Source organism: Pteropus vampyrus, unplaced genomic scaffold (genome assembly GCF_000151845.1).
Source record: "Pteropus vampyrus isolate Shadow unplaced genomic scaffold, Pvam_2.0 Scaffold4, whole genome shotgun sequence".
Classification (NCBI taxonomy): Eukaryota; Metazoa; Chordata; class Mammalia; order Chiroptera; family Pteropodidae; genus Pteropus; species Pteropus vampyrus.
In genome coordinates this window covers 13,703,136-13,724,223 of record NW_011888785.1, presented here as the reverse complement: position 1 = coordinate 13,724,223, position 21,088 = coordinate 13,703,136, and the positions used below count along the sequence as shown (strand labels likewise).

Here is a 21,088-nt window from a genome sequence, read left to right as displayed (position 1 = left end):
ACCCAAAAAACAAATCCATCTGGGAATTCGGATTTTCTTTCGTGTAAAGAAAAAAATCTTTTTGGTTGTTTAGTTTGCCTAGAAATCTAATGCAACAAAGAAAGCAGATTCATACAACTTTGAGGGAGATTTTTTTTCTTTCCTTCTTTTCTTCTTTTTTTGGGGAGAGGTGGGGGATGGGTCACCTAAGAGTGGGAAACTTCTACCAATGAGACAACTGTTTTTCAGAAAAATCCCCTAATACGTTGATGTGTTCATTCTCTTGAGAAGCCTTCCTGTCACGAAGCTCTGGACACTATCAAACTAATCTTAAGTGATATCTCGAAATTATAAAACTATCATTAAAACAAAGACAATGTAATTTTAAAGCAATTGAGGATGAGCTGTAAAAGATGTTACAAATCCAAAAGAACTGTAATAACAATTTATTAATGACAAGTAATAATAGCATCATTTATTAGCATGTGCCTGGCCCTGTTGTTGTGCCTGGCCTCTACAAGTACTATTTCATTATATTTTCAACCATTCCTATAAAAGTAGTACTATTATTGCCCTAATTTTATTGCTGGAATAGCTAATTTTCCATGTTAAGTAACTTTTCTATAGTTATATTAAGTGGTAAAACTAGAATTTAATCTTGGCTGATTCCAGAAACTATGCTCTTAGCTACATGTTTTCTTCTCAAATACTGGAGCTGCTGCTCAAAAGGTTTAGCTATACAGTTTTGCAAACACAGAATGCAATGTTTAAGAAACATTTTTTAAAATAATTGATGAAAAGACTACTTTTTTTTTCTTGAATGCTGGTGATAATATGGTTAACTATATTTTGAGTGTTTTCAGGTATGCTACTCATCATTATCTACAAAAATCATATTTATAGTAATTCTAATGCTATAATTTTCAGAGAATTCATTTTTATCTTTTACTTAAGAGTTATACTTTATTTTCTCTTGCTAGTCTTTCTATATCTTCATTAATTTGGTGGCATTTGTGACAACCCGATGCAACATAATTTAATCCAAAGTGAATTAAAGAAGACTTTGATATTGGTATTACCTTGAAGGAAAAATTAATCTTCATTGTATTATTATGAAATTTTATAAAATTATCTCATACTATAAAAGATTTTTCAAGAACTCTTTCTTAATATCACATTTCATTCTTATACAATATATGTATAGTTTTCCAAAAATCAATGTACTATGTAAGACTGTCTTAATATGAAAAATCATAATTGTACAGCTATAATTATTTCTGTGCAAATATAGGTAGATCATTTGTCAGAAGCACAAAACTCTAGACTGAGAAACCAAAAATATTCTTTCTTTAAAATTCGAAAATGAATAATTTCCTTCTGTAATTAAATTTCTAGTCTTAAAGTGGGAAATATCCTATGACGAATTTATTAAGCATCCAGACCATATCAAATAATGTTAACAATATTTTACATATCATCTAAAATATGCACATTGAAAAAAAATTTAGTAAATTAACCACTTATTTTTTTCCCCCACCAAGAACATACCAAGTTTTGGGTAAGGTGGAAATTCTCCCTTAAAAGACTCTCTTTCCAAAACATGAACAAAGAGGACACCAGCAGATGGGTATACATCCCGATCAGAGTGCACTTTCGAGAAAATAGTGTACACTGAAAGCAAAGGAAAGATAAGAGATAGACAAATAATGAAATACGCTCTTGATAATTCACTTACTCTGTAATGAAGGGGTTCACTAGGTAGAGATTCCTGGGAAAATTGAAGCAGCATGCAAAATATTGTTAAGAAGTTTGTTTTAAAGGGAAGTGATTTTAGGACAAAACATGAAACAACTCTCTCAACTTGGTGAGTTTAGAGACTTTTCAAATACTACATAAACAAAATTAGGCACATTTAATACTTTAAATTGTTATTAAATAATGAAGATATCCATATTATCTCTTTTGGTAATTTCTTTTTATTGAAATTATTATGATGAATACATCATGAGAAATGAACAACTACATAATTGTTATTTTTTTTCCATTTTCAGAGCAAAGTTTAAAGAGTAATTTTTAAACAGTCAGAATCTACACTGTGTTAACTGTTTGCTAGACAAAGCATATCAGAGTATATAAAACACCATCACTATATGTAAGGCAACTTTCATATACACTTATAAAAATGCCCTGGATACTTTTTCTATGAGTATTATTTCTCATCACTCTCCTAGAAATGATTTATTCCATTTTATCTGATCTTGACATTTAATAATTCACACAATATAATCTATTCTATTATGCTACATTCTAAATAATAACAATTACATAATAAAATTCAGTGCCAATAATTGCTTTAAATGAAATGGGGCAGATTTCATGATTTACTAGTTACTTAAGATATATGATGTGAGTACATTAAAATGGTTGAATTGGTTTGATTAGTTTCCACCTATTGTTTTTCCTCTGATATTATCATCTCTACCAACCCATTACTGCCATTACCCTTGTCACCTCTACACACCTCTACAATCTCTTTTGGTTTTCTATCTTCCTGACTGGCTAGTAGCTGCAATTTTTACACAGATAAGCCCTATCAGGCCAGTTCCTTCTCTTAGTCAGTGACGGATTTGTAATTAACCTTAAGAACCCCAAAGCTGCTTACTCCAGGCTCACAACTAACTAAAAGCCCTGAATAGGAAGATCACTGACAGTAAATTTTTAAGCATAAAAATAAAAACTTCCACAAAATGTTTCTTTATCTGTGAAAACTTGTCCCTGCAGTTCTGTGGATGGCTGCCAAAAATGGAAAATTAAACTAAAATATTTGGCTTGTAGCTTCACGTATCCACAGCATTACTACTAAAAACACAACTTCAGAGGCTATTAATGGAAGGAAAGAAGCTGCAAGTTAGGTTTAAACTAGGTATGTAGGGAAACTTGGCTCTTTCCTGAGTCGTTTTGTATGAGTCTTCCTAAGTAGCCATCCCATGGCATTTAGAGTACACAACTTCTACCCAAGAATAATTAACTCACCGGTGGAAGTGGTTCCATTCCAAAAAACATGTGTATGACTCAGAAAAATCATGAAGATGAGAACTGGAGATTTTTCACCAGTTGGATTCCATGACATCCCCTGAATGCAAGGTGCTGTAGAAAGTGGGGAGATGAGGGAGACCCGGGCCCTATCTTCCATGAGTTCACCATCTGATTTGAGAGACCAACGCTCACCTAACTAGGTATGATCCCTGAGGTATAAACTGCTGTGGCAATACCTTGAAAGATAGAGGGTAAGGACCAAAAAAGGCTGGAGAGATCTGGAAAAGATTTATGTAAGAAGTAGAATTCAAAATGGCTCTTAAAGTACTAGCAAAATTCTGAGACTCAGAGATAGGGAATTTGGGCATTTCAGCAGTGAATACATGCACATGATACAATCGTGGAATACCATGGGGCCCTTTCAAGGAAGGGAATTAAACCAGTGATGCTAGATCCTGGGGTATATTTAATGTAGGGGGAGAAAAACTGGGAAGAAGAATCAAATAATGGAGAGTTGTGAACTCCTGCTGGGCATTTATTTCTCTTTATATGTAAAGGGGTTAACATTCTAGATCACAATCCTACATCCAAAGCACAGAGATATTTTAAATAATCTAAAAGAATCTCTTTGGAGCATATCTGATTTATTCTTTCTAGAGATTAAAAACACCTCAAAGTCAAGCACTGAATTTTATTTTCCTTCATTATTTTCTCAGCAACTAAAAGGTATGTGGCATATTTGAATAATTTTATCAATGCCTAGTGAATGGATGACTACATTCTAATACAAAGCACTGTGGAGGTCTACACAGGTCTCATATTTGTGGACTAAATATGTAATATCCAATTTAAATTTCAGTTTTATAACTTCAATTAATTCTCATATATGTGTAGCAGTTTATGGGTTACCATCCTCTGTTTACATTATAAACTACTAACAGTCTCCCTTAGTTTCGGCTGCCATAAGGTGGTAAAAGCTAGTTTAGAAAGCAAAAAGAAAGGTCGTTGGTATTAAATAATACTGAAATCTATTTTCTATATAGCCCTTGGTTGGGCCTGAAGTGGAACCATAAAAGGGTACCTGCCATTTCCTATTGCCTCACTTCAAGGACCAGTACAAAACATCTATCTGTGTCTGCTTTCATAAAAAAAAAACATTTCTGCGATCTGCAGAGCCAAACCACAATCTACCATGGCCCTCCTGGGCTTTAAGATGACATGCACATTTCTTTATTCATCTGTACTCTATTGCCTCTCTGCAATCTGCTGAACTGCATACTTGCTGGTCAGTTACCTTGGCAACTCCACAGAAAAGCCTGCTTCACTTTAAATATATAGTATGTCATTTACTTTGAGAAAAAACATGATACAGATGTATGACACATTCGTCACCCAGAAGTGGAAAATGACTAAGTCACTATGTTTTGTGAAAATAGTACTTCCTTTCTGTAGCATCAGTTTAAATTATGGGCACCCACACAGCATTTTAGAGAAGTACTCTTTACCTTTACCTTTCCCGTTTAACTTGCAAAACAAACAGCTCTTAAACGGAGGCTATTTGGGCAGTAGTTACACCTCACTTCCTTTTGAAAACAACAGGTGACACAAAATTCGAAGTTATAGGCTCTTGTTCTAAACACGAGCTGTATAAATAAGGCTGATAGGGTCTGCAGCAACACCCACAGAGGCTGTTACTAACAGTTAACACGTGTTGCACTCCTCTGTCTAGGTACTACTCAGTGAGCTTGAAGCATACTGTTTTCATTAAAAGCAAGTCTTTAATAGCAAATTTAAACACTCTAAGAATCTGCAGTACTAAAATATAATAATCTCTGAAATATACATGTGTACTGTACCATGCTAATCAAGCTGAGGTCACAGGGTCTGGCCTCTCTGTATCACATGACTTTGCAATCGTCTCTGGCTGCAAATCCATTACCTCTGCAAACATGCCACTGGATACAAATGAAACTGGAAACCACTGTGTGGCTAAATCCGTGCAAATCCATCACCGTTAATGGGAAAAACAATTAAACCAAAAGTCCAATTCACAGAGGGTCAAAAATATGATCTTCAAACAGCAAGGGTAATTAGATTTGCAAGGATTAAAAACTAAAGACAGTCATAAAAGATTTTTCTTTTTTAAGAAAAATTACATATGTGAATTGAGAAGAACAAAAGAGTATACAGGCAAGTGGCCAGGGTAATTATTTCATCTTCCTTAAATGTAGCTTCAGTGTTCCTTGTTACCATGCTGGCAAAATCGTTCCACAAAACTGTTCTCTACATGTTCATCATAAGGTATAGAAACTACAGATCATGTCAACAATGTACGGCAGAGAGCAGAGAACCAAGCAACGGACAGTGATGGCGGTAGCAATAATGACCCATTTAACATGTTCTCCCTAGGGGAGCAACATCATAATAAAAATATGACGATGTGCTTATTTACAATGACTTACAAACAAAAGCAAATCTGGATGTATTTAGTAAACATTAAATTTTGAAAAGATTATAGTAGTGCATTGCTAATAAATCTACAGCACATAACTTCACAATTCACAATTACTTTTAATGGCATCTAGGCACGTACAAAGTCCCTTCTCTACAAAAAAGTCCAGAGAACACTTATCAGTCCTTTTTCTATATCACCAAGAACAAGTAAATGGCTATAAAGATACACTAGCTACTGAGTCTAAGAACCGGCAAGACCCGGTTAAATTTAAATCTTAAAGCTATCTCTCCTCTGAAATCTTTGAGAAGAAAGTCATAAAGTAACGTTCATATTCATGTCCAGGTGACCTTTATCAGGTATCTATTATGTGTATATCTCTCTCATAGATGCTTTATTAACAAATTAATCACTTTAAAGGGTCCATTTATTTCATTTTCTAATTTTTACGGTTTAAGAGATACAGTAAAACCTCAGTTTACCAGGAACCCCAAGAAGGAAACATTTCAGAGAGCTGAGTTTCCAAAAATACTCAGCAGTCGATCCTTTTTCATGACGGGAGAAGATCATCATTAGGTACATCAATATTACACTCTGCTCTATTATACAGTGACGCCCTTATGGACTGTTTGCAAGCCCTGTCATTTACTGATCGCACTAGCGCTAGCAGGTCCCCGTCTGCTAATGCTTTTTAAGGCTGTGTGTTTCATAGATTTTCTGTGTTCTCATCTGAGGACAGGTTGTCAGCTGTCATTTCTCATTGCCATCCATATGTTTCCTATATCAGCTTCTCTAGCCCTTCTAATTTGTCGCTATTAATCTGCTGAGGGTTTAGAAATGAGGTGGGATTGCGTGTTCAAGTAGGAACAAATCTGTACTGTCTTGACGCACGCTCTGCTTGATGTGAAAAACAGGAGCCTGCATTTGCAGCATCTATTTCGGCTATCCAAATACCTTTTCAAGGCATATTGCCTGGTTCTTAGTTGACGCAGTATACTTCTGAATAGCTAATCTTATTACAATCAGGATATAGGCATTACTTGGGGGGCGGCAGTGTAAACTCCACGTATTAAATGCATTCAGAAATAAGTGTACCATAGAAAGTCTTGATTCAATTCATATATTACACAAACGTGAACTGTTAAAACAAAATGAATGGATTAAATTGTATAAAATAATTTCTTATGTATTTGATGTGTGGGAAATATACTGCATAATGTAAACAAAGAGATCTATTGATTAAGTGATCTATTACCTTTAGCAAAAGCTAAATCAGCCTAAGAATATTATAACACACTATAATTAATAAGTAATTAATTAATAAGAAATTAAGGTCTGTTTCTAAATGTATTTCGAGTTTGTTAATTTGCCTTTTGTGTTCAGAGAGTTTTAAGATGTAAGCTATTCATTGGGAAGCATGATATGGGTGCTTTTTATGAGTGCAAATTACTTAAATAATATAGTGCATATTTCCCAACTATTAATAGTATTGCCTTAATAGTAAGTAATCTGGAAAAAAACTGGGTAAGAATGATGATTTTTAAATACATTTAAGATGTCAAGACAATAATTAATAGCTACTTATTCGGTATGGCTTGTAAAAGAAACTTTTGCCTAAACAACTAGACATCCAATTCTTCAAAATTCTATTTACAGAAGAGACACCATCCCTCTGCTAAAGTTAAGAATTAGAATATTAGTCTAAAAGAAAGTGACACTAAAAATACAACTGATAAACTTATTTAACTATATGATCACCCCTAATAATTAAAAATTGTAAGTACCGATGGGAAAAATACGGCCTGTCTTATATTTTATAGTTTTAACGGCTAAAAGCTTTTTGTGAGGCTCAGAGCCCCTGTGGTCACAGCACTCCAAGAAGCTGCTACCAATTCACTGGAATCGATTATAAGAGATAAATCCCATTTGCTATCTCTGCATCAAGAGAACTCATTTCAGGGTTTTCAGAGGCTGATACTTTATGATTTCTTTCCTAATTTATTTTTAATGTGTTATTTATATAGTGAAATGGAAATTTAATTAATTGCTATAGAAAAATATTTTGAGAGACATCAATATCTAACCACAGGTACACAACCTGTTTTGTTTATTTTTCCCTTAAGATTTACCTTGTGTTTTAGCAATCCAGCTTTATAAATGTTGGCTTTGAATCAAAAGCTTTTCTCAGCAGTCTGCCCTTCACCTTTCAGTTTACTCAACATCAAAGTGATACAGGCCATTCATATGGCAGGGGTTGACTATTGTTTTTATTTTAGTCACAGATAGCCCATGACTGGGCTATAGAATTCATCGCAGGGAAGGCATTAATCTGCCTTTTTAAACTTCATTCTTCTAAGAGATGTGGCCACTTTTCAAGAGGCAGAAGGGAAATCATCAGTTGGGTCTCTTTCTATAAAAAGCAGAAGGGTTTCTTCCTGAGATTCCCCTCCCACTCCCAAACCCCACTCCCACTCCCAATTCCCCCTCCCCCACCGCCCCCGAAGGCACTTACTGAAACCATTTTTCTAAACTGAAGTTAAATATCTTGATTTTCCCTGTAATGATAACGTGTGTTTGTTTTGTTGTTTTTTTTCTTAAATGTCAGTTGGAAAGTGGTTGCACACCATTATTAATTGGTGATCAATAAACTTAGTCTCACAGAACGCTGCTGTTGAAAAGGGCTTTAGATGTCATCCTGTCTGGGCATGCTAAGAGACAGATCATAGCATTACTTCCTACTGGGATATGGCCTCAGCATTCTACTCAACCCAGAATTCCTGACAGATTCTACCAATTGGAGTAGGCATGCATTTGCTCTCCTGGAGAGTTCAGTCCTTCATTTTACAGATAACAAAATTGAACCCAGCAAGACTAAGTGACAGATTCAACCCTACAGGACTAGTAAGAGGACAAGCCAGGACTTGAACTCGGGTAATCGTGTATGTTGTTGATTTGAAAACCTAAGGTAATACATTTGGTGACTGTACATAATATTATTACAACCTACAACAGTAAGCTCATTCTCTTGCATAACACCTTAACTTTAATTATCTCTCTTGTTTTACAACAAACCAGAATTTGACCAGATAAGCCAAGTTCATTCTATAATTTCATGAAGTTATCATAATTACACTGCACAATAAAAAGAAGTGAGTTGATAATCACAATTCCAAGAAACAAACCAACCTGAAATTTCTTTGGTTTAAAGAAAGAAAAAACTTGAAGGAGACATTTCAGCCCACATTGTCAGAGCCAAGAAGAAGAAACTCACATCTCTGGTAAAGAGTCTTTTGAAGTCCTAGAAGAGGGTGGGTCCTCTCTCCTGACTGCCACATTTCAGAGGCAAAGAAGAATACACACTTTAAGCCCTGCTCCTCTCCAATGACAGAAGAAGCCATCTAGAGAAAAATTTCTGTCTTCAAGCTGTGCAGTCCCTTGACGATCAGTAAGCTAAGGAGAAGCCTCCTTTAAAATGGCAATAGAAAATTCTACCAAATTATTCAGAGTACATATTACTTCATTCTCATGAATGTCCAGTTAAAGTTTAATATTTAAGTTGAAAATAATTAAGAAATCAGGACAGAATCATTTTGATTTTCTCTTTGATTCTAGGGGGGAAAAGCAATGAAAATTCATCAGTAAACTTAAGGCTAACCCATTTTAAAACATGAGTGTGCTAAGTAAGAAAGGAGAATCTGAAGAAGTTTATCTAAGTGAAGTATATAAAGGAATAACATGAAGGCTTAGCTCTTTTTATTTAAATTATTCCAGGAGTAAATTTTAAGTTCATCTACCCCCTACTCCAGGAAAAAGAAAAAGGAGTCCATAGTCAGAGCACCCTTTATGATTTTTGTAACCACTTAATGTGTCAAGGTAGAATGATGCCGAAAATGTTGGTCTGAGACATTTAAATTCCTTGAAATCCTGTTTACAGAAGAGGCACCATCCCACTGCTAAAATTAAGAATTGGAACATTTTTAAAAAGAAAGTCACACAAAAAATGCACTCGGTAAACTTTTACTATGTAAACGCTCTCATAATCATTTGTGCTCTCCAGAAATTGTTAAAAAGAGATGACTGGGATTCATGGTTAAGAATATCTCAAAGAACATTTGATAGATCTGAAATAACATTTAAAATGCCCTACTATACTACATAAGCTGTTGGAAACAATTTTCTTCACACACACAGTTGATGAAACTTATTGCTCTCTGTATAGGATATTTTGGTAATACAGAACTATAATAATAGAATTTAAATTGGACGAGGTGGACAGAAAGGGAGAAAAAGCAAGAGGATGAGTAAATGAGAAACCGAGGAAATAAGAGAGTGTGATAACCTAAACTGGTAATTTCAGTAGTTCAACATGCATTGATCATTTCTATTTGGATAACTACAGTTATTGCTCAGGCTCCAAGGGAAAAAGAAGTTTGAGGTCTAATGGGAGCATGAAGTTTGAAACAGGAAGAGTGATGTATCTTTTGGAGACTATAGAAAGTGCTATATGTAAAGGTCTTGGAAAAGTGAATTTCTCCAAGAACAGCACCATAGTAGATGACTTGATAGGGCTTAACAGCTGGTTTGAGAATAATGTTTTTTGGCAAATCAAATAGAAAACAGAGGGACATGGTCAAAGAGAACGGGATGTCTACGAATCAAAGTTAAAAAGAAGAAACTGAAGAAAAGGGGAAGGATAACTGCAAGTTAAGGCAATTGGTATCAAGTCCAGGGAAGAGTCTTAGGGGATCTCGTGTGAGGCACCAGAATCAGGGCAGGTCTTTGGGAGATGACAGAGTAGAAGTGCATTGCAGATGGCAACACTGAGGGCCATTTGATGACAATGACTAGAAAGATTAGGGAACAAGAAGAGTGAAAGTGCCAAAGAAGCTGAAGGCTCTCACTCAACTTGACTGAGGAAGGAACCAGCTACAGTAAGGTAGTCAGGGGTGATTCCGTTAAAGAAACCAGGGACAATCCCATGAGGAGATCTAAGGGGTGAGTAGGGAAAGGAAAATGAGACGATGGAGTAGGTCCTGGAACAAGTGTATTCAGTACTACCTATAACAAAATTTTGTGATCTTTTTGTGGGAAGTTACTAACATAAAACTCTATGTTTTCTTATAAATATTAGCAATGAAAACTCCTTAAAAATGCAAAGGTGCTTGTGGCTTTGTTTCAAAGAAGCAGGGTAGAAGAGATGTTGGGAGCCTTTGCCTTACTGTGAAACAGATCTAGGGGTAGAAGATTTCAGTTGAAGAATAATTTGGTGCTGGCTGGAAAAAAGTTAGGGACCTTAACTTCAGGGATGTATAAAGAAAATGAGGCAAGCCAGGAATCACTCTACAAGGTACCCAGGAGGATTTATCTGGCAGTAAGGGCATTTTAGCTCACACGATTACTACTCTTTTAAAAATATTTTTAAATTGTTATTTTTACAAACATTTCAGTTGCCTCAAAGTTATGAAGACCAGGCTACCATCCTACTAATGTTCATGACCACATATAGTCAAAATTGTGTGTGTGCGTACGTGTGGTGTAATGGTGGGGAAGGAGGTGTCAGAGGGATGCTAAAGGCAAATAATCAAAGAAATACAATATTGAGTGAAAGCTCATGGTGATCTCTGATATTTTGAAAACAACTAATCTTTCAGTTATTAAGTAAGTCTTTTTCTTCTTGATGAAATGCATTATTTGAAAGGTCCTGGCATATTGCTAATGGACATATTTATAGATATGAAAAAAAAATTAGAAGGAACAATCAATTATTCAAGAGTCAGGTCATCTTTCAAATACGAAATAATGTCATCTAATTATTTAATAGCAAAACATATCAGTATGGTTTTGCAACAAAAATCATTCAAAAAATCATCCATAATTAACCAAACTATTTTATGACGATTTTTCTAAGGTTATATTAATACTGTTTTAAAGTGATTTATGTTAAATGTACTTCTTAATGTTTGTCAATGTTATAAATAAATTGTTATAATAACCACACTACGACAATTTTTTATAAGTGACAAGCCAATGACTAGATAAGGGGCAACAATAGGTTAAGAATGTAAGAATTATTTTTAGTTAAAAAAAAAAGGCATAATTATAGCAAAGGAAAAACACTTGGAAAACAATGGATTAAGAACACAGAGAATCAGAAGTTTTAGAAGATTAGGAAAACAAAAATTTAATGTTTTCAGATTGACTTATCAAAAGAAAATATCCACACATGACTAAAAAAGCAAAAGGAATACTGGAAGCAGACATTGAATTGACTCCCCAAAAGGGATTTAGATTTACAACCTAAACTCACCATCTTTCTTCCCAGCAGCCATTTTTCTGCTGATAATAAAATTGTTGGCCTGTTTGGTCTTCCAGTTAACTGTTCCATTTATGCCATCAGCACAGCTTAATAAAAAAGCTTTTCAGAATAAAACAAATGCACAAAAAATGAAATTAATGTTCAATTAAAATGACTATCATAGATCACCTACAACTAACTGGGATCAGATTCCTTCCAGCCCAGCTAGCTGTTTAATTCCATTCAATAAATATTTGTTGCGTGTCAATACAAGGAATATATGAAGACACCAGGTAAATAAAGCACAGTTCCTCCCCCTCACAGAGTTTACAATCTACAAGGATTAATAATTCAGGCACAGAAATATATACATAATATATAATATGTATATAACAATTACACATAAATATACCATGGTAGAAAGCATAAGTGCTACAAAAACACTGAGGGAAGAAGCAATTATCTCTGGCTAGAAATGAATGAATAAGTTTGAAATGTCTTTTAAATTCACAGTTGAGTTTTGGAAACACTACACTGACAGCAGTGAATAGAAGTGGAGTTAGAAGATACTAAATAGGGTGTTATTCCTGGATTGTAGAGTAGCGACCAGCCCGTTACTCAGCAGCTGAAGCAAAAGGAAGTAACAGTGGAGCCACTAGAAGACATCATGGAGATAATACTGATAATACTTTTCCAATTGCTGGATGTGGGCTAAAAGGAGAATCAAAGATGGCTTTGAATGTCTGATCCAGAAGGAAAGAACAGTGAAACCCCCTCCCAAAAAAAGGAGTTGGCTTTAGGGTAAACATGATAAATTCAATTTGGAATATGTTAAATATGGGGTACCAGCTGGATATCCATGTGAAACTATCTAAGAAGAAAATGGAAATAGAATGATTGCTGATGCCAAAGCCCCACTGTAATTCCTTAAAGAGATCATACTCCCAGGTAACACACATTGGGCCCTTGTGTACAAAGTGATCTGGAGAAGATATACATTCATGTCTGGACCCATGCGTCTATCCTATTTTCCATGATATAAACTAGCAATCTTACAGCTTACTCTCCCATTTTCTCACTCTTACCTTTCAGACTTGATATTTGGGCACCATTTTCCTGACTACAACATTGGATCTCCATTTCAATCTCCTTTCCTCTAGCCATCTCAGGTATGTTCCCTCTGTGTTCAGCTCAGTCCAGGGATCCCCTAGGGTGTACCCCATAGTTTTGTCCTAGCTCTTAGAGCTAAATGAAATATAGCAAGAAGGAATGCATGAAAAGTGGGAGGGACAGCAAAGGCAGACGACTGTGTTAATACATTTACATAGCAAAAGCAGAGGATTGAGCAAATGAGACAGGCAGTCAGAGAGGTTGGACAACTGAGACTGAAGTGTCACATATGTCAACAGAAGGGTTGTCATGATCAACAACCTCACATACTGCAAAAAGTTCAAAGAGAACGAGAACTTAGAAAAGATTGCTAGATGTGGAAAATGAGAAGTTTCTGGTGGCTCCTGCAAAGTGAAGTTCCAATAAAGTAATAGGAGCATAAGTTGCAAAAGGTCAAGATGTAAATGCAACAAACACAGTTAATCTTTCAAGAATACTGGCTAGAATCAAGAAGCAAAGATATAAAAAGATAGACTGAGGAGTAGCAAGGTGAGGAGAAGGGTTGGTTACTTTCGTGTGGGGGAAAAGATTTTATTCTCGAGCCTGTGAAAAGACAGAAAGAGAAAGAGACTAAGTAAAGAAAGGGGGCATAAATAATGAGACACAATCCAAGCAAAACTAGAATGTGTAGGACCAAGTATAAACAAGTAAAGAAAATACTACATGAATCAAAAAGTAAGGACAAGAAAAGAAACATTTGTTGGGGTACAGGAAACTTAATGTTGAAAGAGTTTCTCATCTTAGTAAATTAGAGATGAAATGTATATTTCCTTTTCAAACTAAATGTTAAGTAAAATTCTGAACTTACACTAAATTATGGGAAATATAGAGTTACCTTTGAAAGTGACTAAAAAAATACAATTCAAAACTCAAGTTACTAAAAACAAACAAGCAAGCAAGCAAGCAAGCAAATGAAACCTCAAGTGATTGTTTCAGTGATATCTGGGAATGGAAATCAAAGTCCCTAGCATCCCAAGCGAATAAACAACTTGGTTGGTATTCAATTTTTAAAATATGTAAACATAAGTGTACTAATTTTATAGCTATTAAAAGACCAATCTTAAGGCTGATTCACCTAATAAATGATTGATTCACTTAATAACTGAAATTATATCTTTTTAAATCTACATGAAAAATACAGTAGTCATTTCCTAAATAATTTAAGCTAAAATAGAATCAGAAATGTTCACAGTCTCTTGTGGCAAACTATCCCACCCCTCTCAGATGTTACATAAGAATCACTTATGGGCAACTCTCTAAAAATACATATTTGCATGTACCCACAAATATATAATAAAAAAATTAAAAAACATATATTCATGACTCCACCATGGCAAGTCTAGGTAAACAGATTACAGAATTTTATCAGGTGATTCTCATACACAAATCTGAACTCTATAAGGCCAAGAGAAGACCTACAGAACCCAAGGGTGTATAAGATATTCAACTGAGTCACAACATATGCACTAAATGCAGGGCTGACCTTAGAACTGAAAACCTCACCCCCTTCTACCTCCAACTGGCCCACACGTGCAACCAATTTGCAAGAACATGTAAGTCACTGCTGGACAATAGGAAGTCTCAACCTAGAAAGACAGGAAGCAAGCAACCAAATTCTTCTCTACGACTTTCCAAAGAACGATGACAAGAAACATTTAGATTTAAATCCATCACATCATCTTGTCATGAACAAGGTGCTTTCATGTATATTGTCTAGTTCAATCCCTAAAAAAACCAAATGACTCTATTATTTGTCTGAATGTGATCAAGGGTTGGTCTTAAAGGAGAGTGGAGTAAATCCTGCAGGCATGCAAGCACTCTTTAGAATTCTCCACTTTTCCATGGATAGGGGAGTTACCATAAAGAAAGAATAGGCTGAGTGTCCAGACAGCACCCGCTTTGTTCTATATTCTAGCCCAGTGTTTCTCAAACTATGTTGGGCATAATAATTATTCAGAGCTATATATACAAAACTACACACAGTATACTTCATGGGTGATTTAAAGGATTTACTGAGATAACTTAACTCATGGGATTTTTGTTTGTTTGTTTTACACTCTGACTTTCAGAAACTGACTAAGCCAGCCAAAGATTTAACGCCACTGCAAGACCTTGCCAGGTGAACCAACAGAGCATTGTTCATACTTGGTTCTAGATAAGAGCAGTCTATTAGTTGGCTTTTACAGAATTCACAATACAAATCTGATTGGTGCCTCAACTATTATAAAATAGAGGCAAGGTAAAGTAGTTTAAACACATTCCACAGATACTGCTCTATTTTAAGGCCGGCATTGCTTTGATTTCATATTGATCCATCTAAAGTTCTACTTCGACAACAGAAGACCACAGTCCAATAAATCTAAATAAAACAACAACTTTTTCTGACTATACTCACCAGACAATGTCACAAAAGGCAAGAAAGACACAATACCACGGATGATGTATCTGCCTAAACATTCAAGTCTCACCCCTTGAGGGAGAAATCTCAATAATATGATAATAACTGGTTTTAATGGCTTGCCCAAAATCATTGATCCACTTTAACTTCTTGAATAAAAAAATTATTGTAATCTGTACATTGACAAATGCAAAATACTCACTGAAAAAAGCTAGTACTTTAAAGTTTGATTTTCACTAGGAAAAAACATAGCATTTTTTTTTTCTGTGAAAACAAATTTCCTTAGGATGGGAAAATATGACTTAACTTTTAAAATATGCTATGCATAACTTTTCAAAATTCCAATGCATAACAAAGAGTAAGTCAACTTGTATAGACTGGTTCTTGGACTCTTTCCAAAGATAATGGCCCATCTTCAGAAATCTTGAAAGGAACTCTGCTGTGCTCACTAGGTTCATAATAATCTATGCTACAGTTGTACCTGGATGTGAGTTTTGCTCTAATTCATAAACACAGAAGCAAAGAATAACACCCATACTGCATTTACACAGTTCAAACTGAGGAGACAGTCACACAATTAGCCAGCATATCAAGATACATAATTTGTTTAATTCCTCGATGTTCCCTCTCAAAAATCATCGAAGCCCGAATTAATCCAAAGGTAACTGGCATGCCCTTAAATTCCCCAGAAACCAAACAATACTTAAAGTTTGTCTTAAAATTCTATGATTCATTCTGAGTCTTGTAGCAGCAGGACTACATTTCATCTGGCCTGGGGCAAGCACTCTCTGAAGAGACATCACTCATCACTCGCTCCCAAACCTGAATAATTGGCAGAGTGGGGGAGGAGGAGTTTGCTGCTTCATGAAAGCAATTGAGGAACTGTGAATAGCGACTGATTGCTGATGAGCTAATCAGAATATCAAGGAATAGAAATAATAAATAATAACTCACTCCAACATCACTGTCCAAGTAAACAGCAGGATATGGCAAATGAAATTTAATCTGATTAACACGGTCACCTTAGAATCAAACTGTCAAGTCTTTCTCTGTTCGCTGCTTCGACTCTTTTCATATTTTACTAGACGAGGACACAGACTTTGTTTTCATAAACTGGATATATAGCTTATGTCCCCCATATTTCTTCCCTTTTCTCACCATTCCCTATGTCACTATGTTGGTCTCTTGTCCTCGACATTTTCTCTTCCCTTCCTTTATGTAACTATCTGTAATATTTTTTAAATTGTCTCATATTAATATGTTTTTTGTATTTTTCTCTCCCCAAAAATGTGTTAGTTGACATTATGATTAGCTACCGTGTTTTTTGTGCTAAGCATGAGGCCCTACACTAAGGGTTCTATACATATTAACTAATTTAATCCTTATGTCATCAGTTTTGTGCAGTGGGTACTATTAGTTCCATTTTACAATGAAGATAAGAAGTCTCAGGAATTTATGTTGCTTACTCCAGGTTACATGGTCAGTAAGTGGCAGAGTTGGATTTTGAACTCATTTCTTGGCTGACTCCAAAGTTCGTGTCATTGACCCGTCAACAACCTCCAAATGGTTAAATGGAAAAGCAATTTGTAAACTATGTATTTTAATGTAATTTGAAATGTTAGTATTATTACTAGTATGTCATCTTGAATTTATTTTTCTTTCCAGAAAAAATGTTTCCCGTGACTGCTGGATTAGAAATAGCTAGCAATGAGGCAATGCCCATGGAAATTAATCCCATGCACTATGTACATCTACACACATATACAATTCACTAAAAGAAGAAGGCTAAAAAGTTAGTTGGAACCTATGGAGAAAAAAGACTTTGCTGAGGAGGACCATCCACCCCAGCCTCTGCAGGGAGTCAGGAAAAGATATTCTTAAGAGAAGTGTCACAGTGAGACTTTAAAGCAAGAATGCCAGAATAAGAAATCTCCAAGTTTTGTTAAAACAGAAAAGCCCAGCGGGACATAACATATAAGTAATTATTTAATACAATTAAAAGTTATTAGAATTTTATAATTTTCCCACAAGCTAGGTAAGACATTAGACTCTAGAGTGAAATAAAATTGTAGTACAGAAAGGTAGTGTTTAATAAGTCTCTGCAGACAGAGTGTCTAGATTCAAATCCCAATTTTTGTCCATTGGGCAAGTTATTTAGTGTCTCTGTTTTATCATCTGGTAGGGATAAAATAGTGCCCAATTTATAGGCATGTGAGTATTAAATGAGATAATACATTTGAAGCCCTTAGTAGAATGCTTAGCACATGATGATGTTCTCAAAAAATGTGAGCTATTATTAATCTTCAACTAATATGAAAATTTTAATTTCTTTAAATGATTTTTCTAAAAATAACTGTTCAAATGAAAGAACTCATTGCTACTATAGCCAACATTATAGAATATGGTACTCTCTTTTTTCCTCACGGGCATGAGACACTTGAAAAATGACAATATTTCTATGGCTGCTTGGAATAAATGCTGGAGGCTGCTCAGAGCAAAGGCAACAGCCCAGGATCTCTAACCATCCTAAACACTACATGGCCTCTTGGAAGGCTAACACGGTACTTTTAGTAAGTTTCCATTCAGCACTGGCTAAGGCATACTGAGTGAGAGCTGCAGTTTAACCCTTTTGAGGAAAGCCAGATGTAATAAGAAGCAAATCTATACCCTCTGACTCTCATAAACTCAGGTATTTATTCCGTGGAAATAATGCAACAAAAGCAAAACTATATGGACACAAGATTCAACTTTGCATTACACATATCGAAACTGGGGGGAAATTAATGTCAATAAAAGAAGAGTTGGTTGGATAGAATGGTTACTGGAGCAGGGAGGGTTCCTTTCGTCCACTTCTCTTGGTAGTTTTACTCCTTTGCTGAAAACACCCAGCCATGGCATATCCAGAATGGGTTTCCGATGCCCAGGAAAGGTACTGTCTGTGTTTTATCTCGGAAATATTAGATGAATATGGAGCACCAGTGGGATCCTTAACAAAATGAATACTGAATACGTAATACATGCAGTCGTTATGGGCACCATTACAATTTAATGTCTTCATCAGCAAAATGTTGGGCTGTTTTGAAATTGATAAAATTAGTGAAAGGCAGAATACCAAATAGTATGTAGACTATGTGAAAGCTACTGTAACGGTGCAATCTAGTGGAAAAGGATTAAAAGGTAAAGTGTAAAAGCTACTGGCTTAGTGAAGTAAACCTGTAGAAAAAAATTCTGTTCCAAATAAAAAATATAATAATGCTTACAGGAGTTTCCAATTAAAAAAAAAAAAACATTAAAAAAGAAATACTCTTCTATTGGGTGTTTATTTGAAACTGTCATTAATTTTCTTTTTTTAAAAAGCCATGCATTCTCATTACAATTCAAATAGTATAACTAGTAGGGTATAAAATATAAAAGTTCCCTCTCCTGTATCTATTGTCATCCCGCCAATGCCGCTGCCTGCAGTACTAACTCTTAACAGTCTTTGCATCTTTCCATATTCTATGTACACACAAACATGTTTGTACACATACACAAATAAACACACCATAGTCATTTTACAAAATGTGATCACACATTTTTCACTAGCATATCTCTCAAGCTTGTTTGGATATCATGTTTTAAGATTGCATGGCTTTATGTTGTGTGGCTCAATGATAATTTTTTACTGTCATCTCAAATTCAGCCTGTCCAAACTGGGATTTCTTATCTTTCCCTTAAAGTCTGGTCCTCATCTGGCATTTCTCATCCCGTGAATGGCACCACCTCTCATCCTCATGAATATGACAGATATCTATAAATCATTTTTGACATCTCTTCCTGCCAATCTCTACCCCAATTTAATCCGCTACCCACTCTTGTGTCAAAATGTCCCTCCTATCTGCATCTCCCCATTACCACCCTAGCCCAGGAGGTCATCATCTCTATCCTGGAGGACGATTATGATAGCCTTTGAGGTGGTCTGCTGTAATCTTTTCTGACCCTTCCAAACTTTTCTTCACAAAGCAGCAAAAGTGCTCTTTTTTAAATGTGAATCTGATCACTCCTGCTTACACCCCTCCCGAGACTTCCCATAGGTTTTAGGAAAAAGACTTATTTAAAGTGGTCTAACAGGTCCTGCAGAATATGCCCCTTCACCTTATCTAGCCTCCTTTCATATTGTGCTCCCCCTTCTCTATCAGCGCCAACCTCATTGGACTTCTTCCAGCACCTTCTATTTGTCATGTCAACCTGCCCCGGGGCCTCTACAGACTTCTTCCTTTTACCTCAAATATATCTTTCTTCTTCACCTCACTAACATTTACTCATCCTTCAGCTCTGAGTACTTCCTCAAAGAAGCCTTCCTTAATCCCCCTGTCTGGCTAAATCCCCTACTTAGAAATTCTAGTAGTGTTTGTAGCACTTATCAGAGTTCTAAGGGCACATTTATATGTGTGATTATTTGATTAATCTCTGTCAACCCCAATGATGTAAAAGTTCTATAATGGTTGGGACCATGTATTCCCCGGCAACTCATACAGAGTTTCAAAACCAGTCACATTTTAAAAAGATGAACAAAAGAATTATTAGTTAGTAAAGATGACTATTATTTTTTTTAGTTTTTCATAATTAATATCAATACTAAACATCTTTATGCTTTTGTCTGTGAGTGCGTTCACAAGTATACTTGTACACTAAACCCCTAGAAGTAAAAGGGCTAGACAAAAACATGCATTTCAAATTCTGTTATGTACATGTAGCAACCTGTTCTGTTTCCATTTCTGCAGCACTAGTCTTTGATTGAAATCAACTCTATAACCACAGAAAATAAAAGATGTTAAAAGTGCTACACTGATTAACTATTTCATAGGAGAGAAAAGCCAATGTCATTTTACCTAACGGCAAGAAACACCGATTTCCAGAGTAAAAAAAACAAACAAAACAAAACAAAACAGAACAAAACAAAAACCTTAAGCTATATTTTTCTTTTCTTCTGCATTCCAAGGTAAAAGACAAACTTTACTTCTTTTGCCTTTTGCTGAAGAAATTGGGAACTAAAATATTTCACTTTAACTATTGTAGGAAAATTAACTGTGATCTCTTCTTTTAAATTCCCAGTGAACCCCAAATCTCCATAATAATCAAAGTGGTGACCAGATGAATGAGTGAAAAGTTAAAGAATGGGAAAGAATTTACACCAGAGCTGCCTAACTCCTAACATTTTTGAAAGGAGCGGCTTCATTTGTCAGAAAAGAAAAGTCTGCCTTCCATGTCACAACAGATGCTGTAGCGATTCCCGTGGTACAGAATGCCAAAGATCTATTCTAAAAGTCTGATTAGTCTGAGGCAATTAAGTAGAAAGTGAAATGTGCTAAAGATGAGTGCATTTTAAATAATAAACATTTAAATTGCTATTGCACCAATATTGCATAAAATTTCTTAGATGAAGATACAAACAAGAAAAATTCTACAAAGTAACTCAAGAAGAAAACATTTCAGCTGTACTAACATATTTTTTGAGACTATAGCATTCCTAATCATGCCAGCAACTCGTGTTCTGAGGCTTCATATTTGTTTCCAGAAATAAATTCTTGAAGTTTTAGAATTTAAACATTGGGATTACATACTAACCAAGCAAGTGTTGCATTCAAGGAATTGCAAGTAGCCGCCTGCGGATCAGTGAGCCAGCGGTGCCAAGCCAGAAGCTCATCTTTGAGCATTTCTCTCTCAGAAATAGCAGCTCAGCCCAGGACTGCCGGTGGCATGTTCAACAGCGGGGAAG

At 35.4% G+C, this 21,088-nt stretch overlaps 1 protein-coding gene across 2 annotated transcripts in view; it reads right to left on the bottom strand.

Moving 5' to 3' along the window:
- SGCE (sarcoglycan epsilon) overlaps nucleotides 1–21,088 on the bottom strand; it is a 62,918-nt gene that overhangs the window by 35,428 nt on the left and 6,402 nt on the right. Inside the window, exons 2-3 of one of the 2 annotated variants that reach the window (XM_011363482.2) lie at nucleotides 11,775–11,882; nucleotides 1,528–1,650 (exon numbers count right to left, since the gene is read on the bottom strand). In XM_011363482.2, coding sequence (XP_011361784.1) covers nucleotides 1,528–1,650; nucleotides 11,775–11,882 — 231 coding nt within the window. The remainder of the gene's footprint in view (nucleotides 1–1,527; nucleotides 1,651–11,774; nucleotides 11,883–21,088) is intronic. The other variant, XM_011363490.2, reaches the window with a different exon arrangement.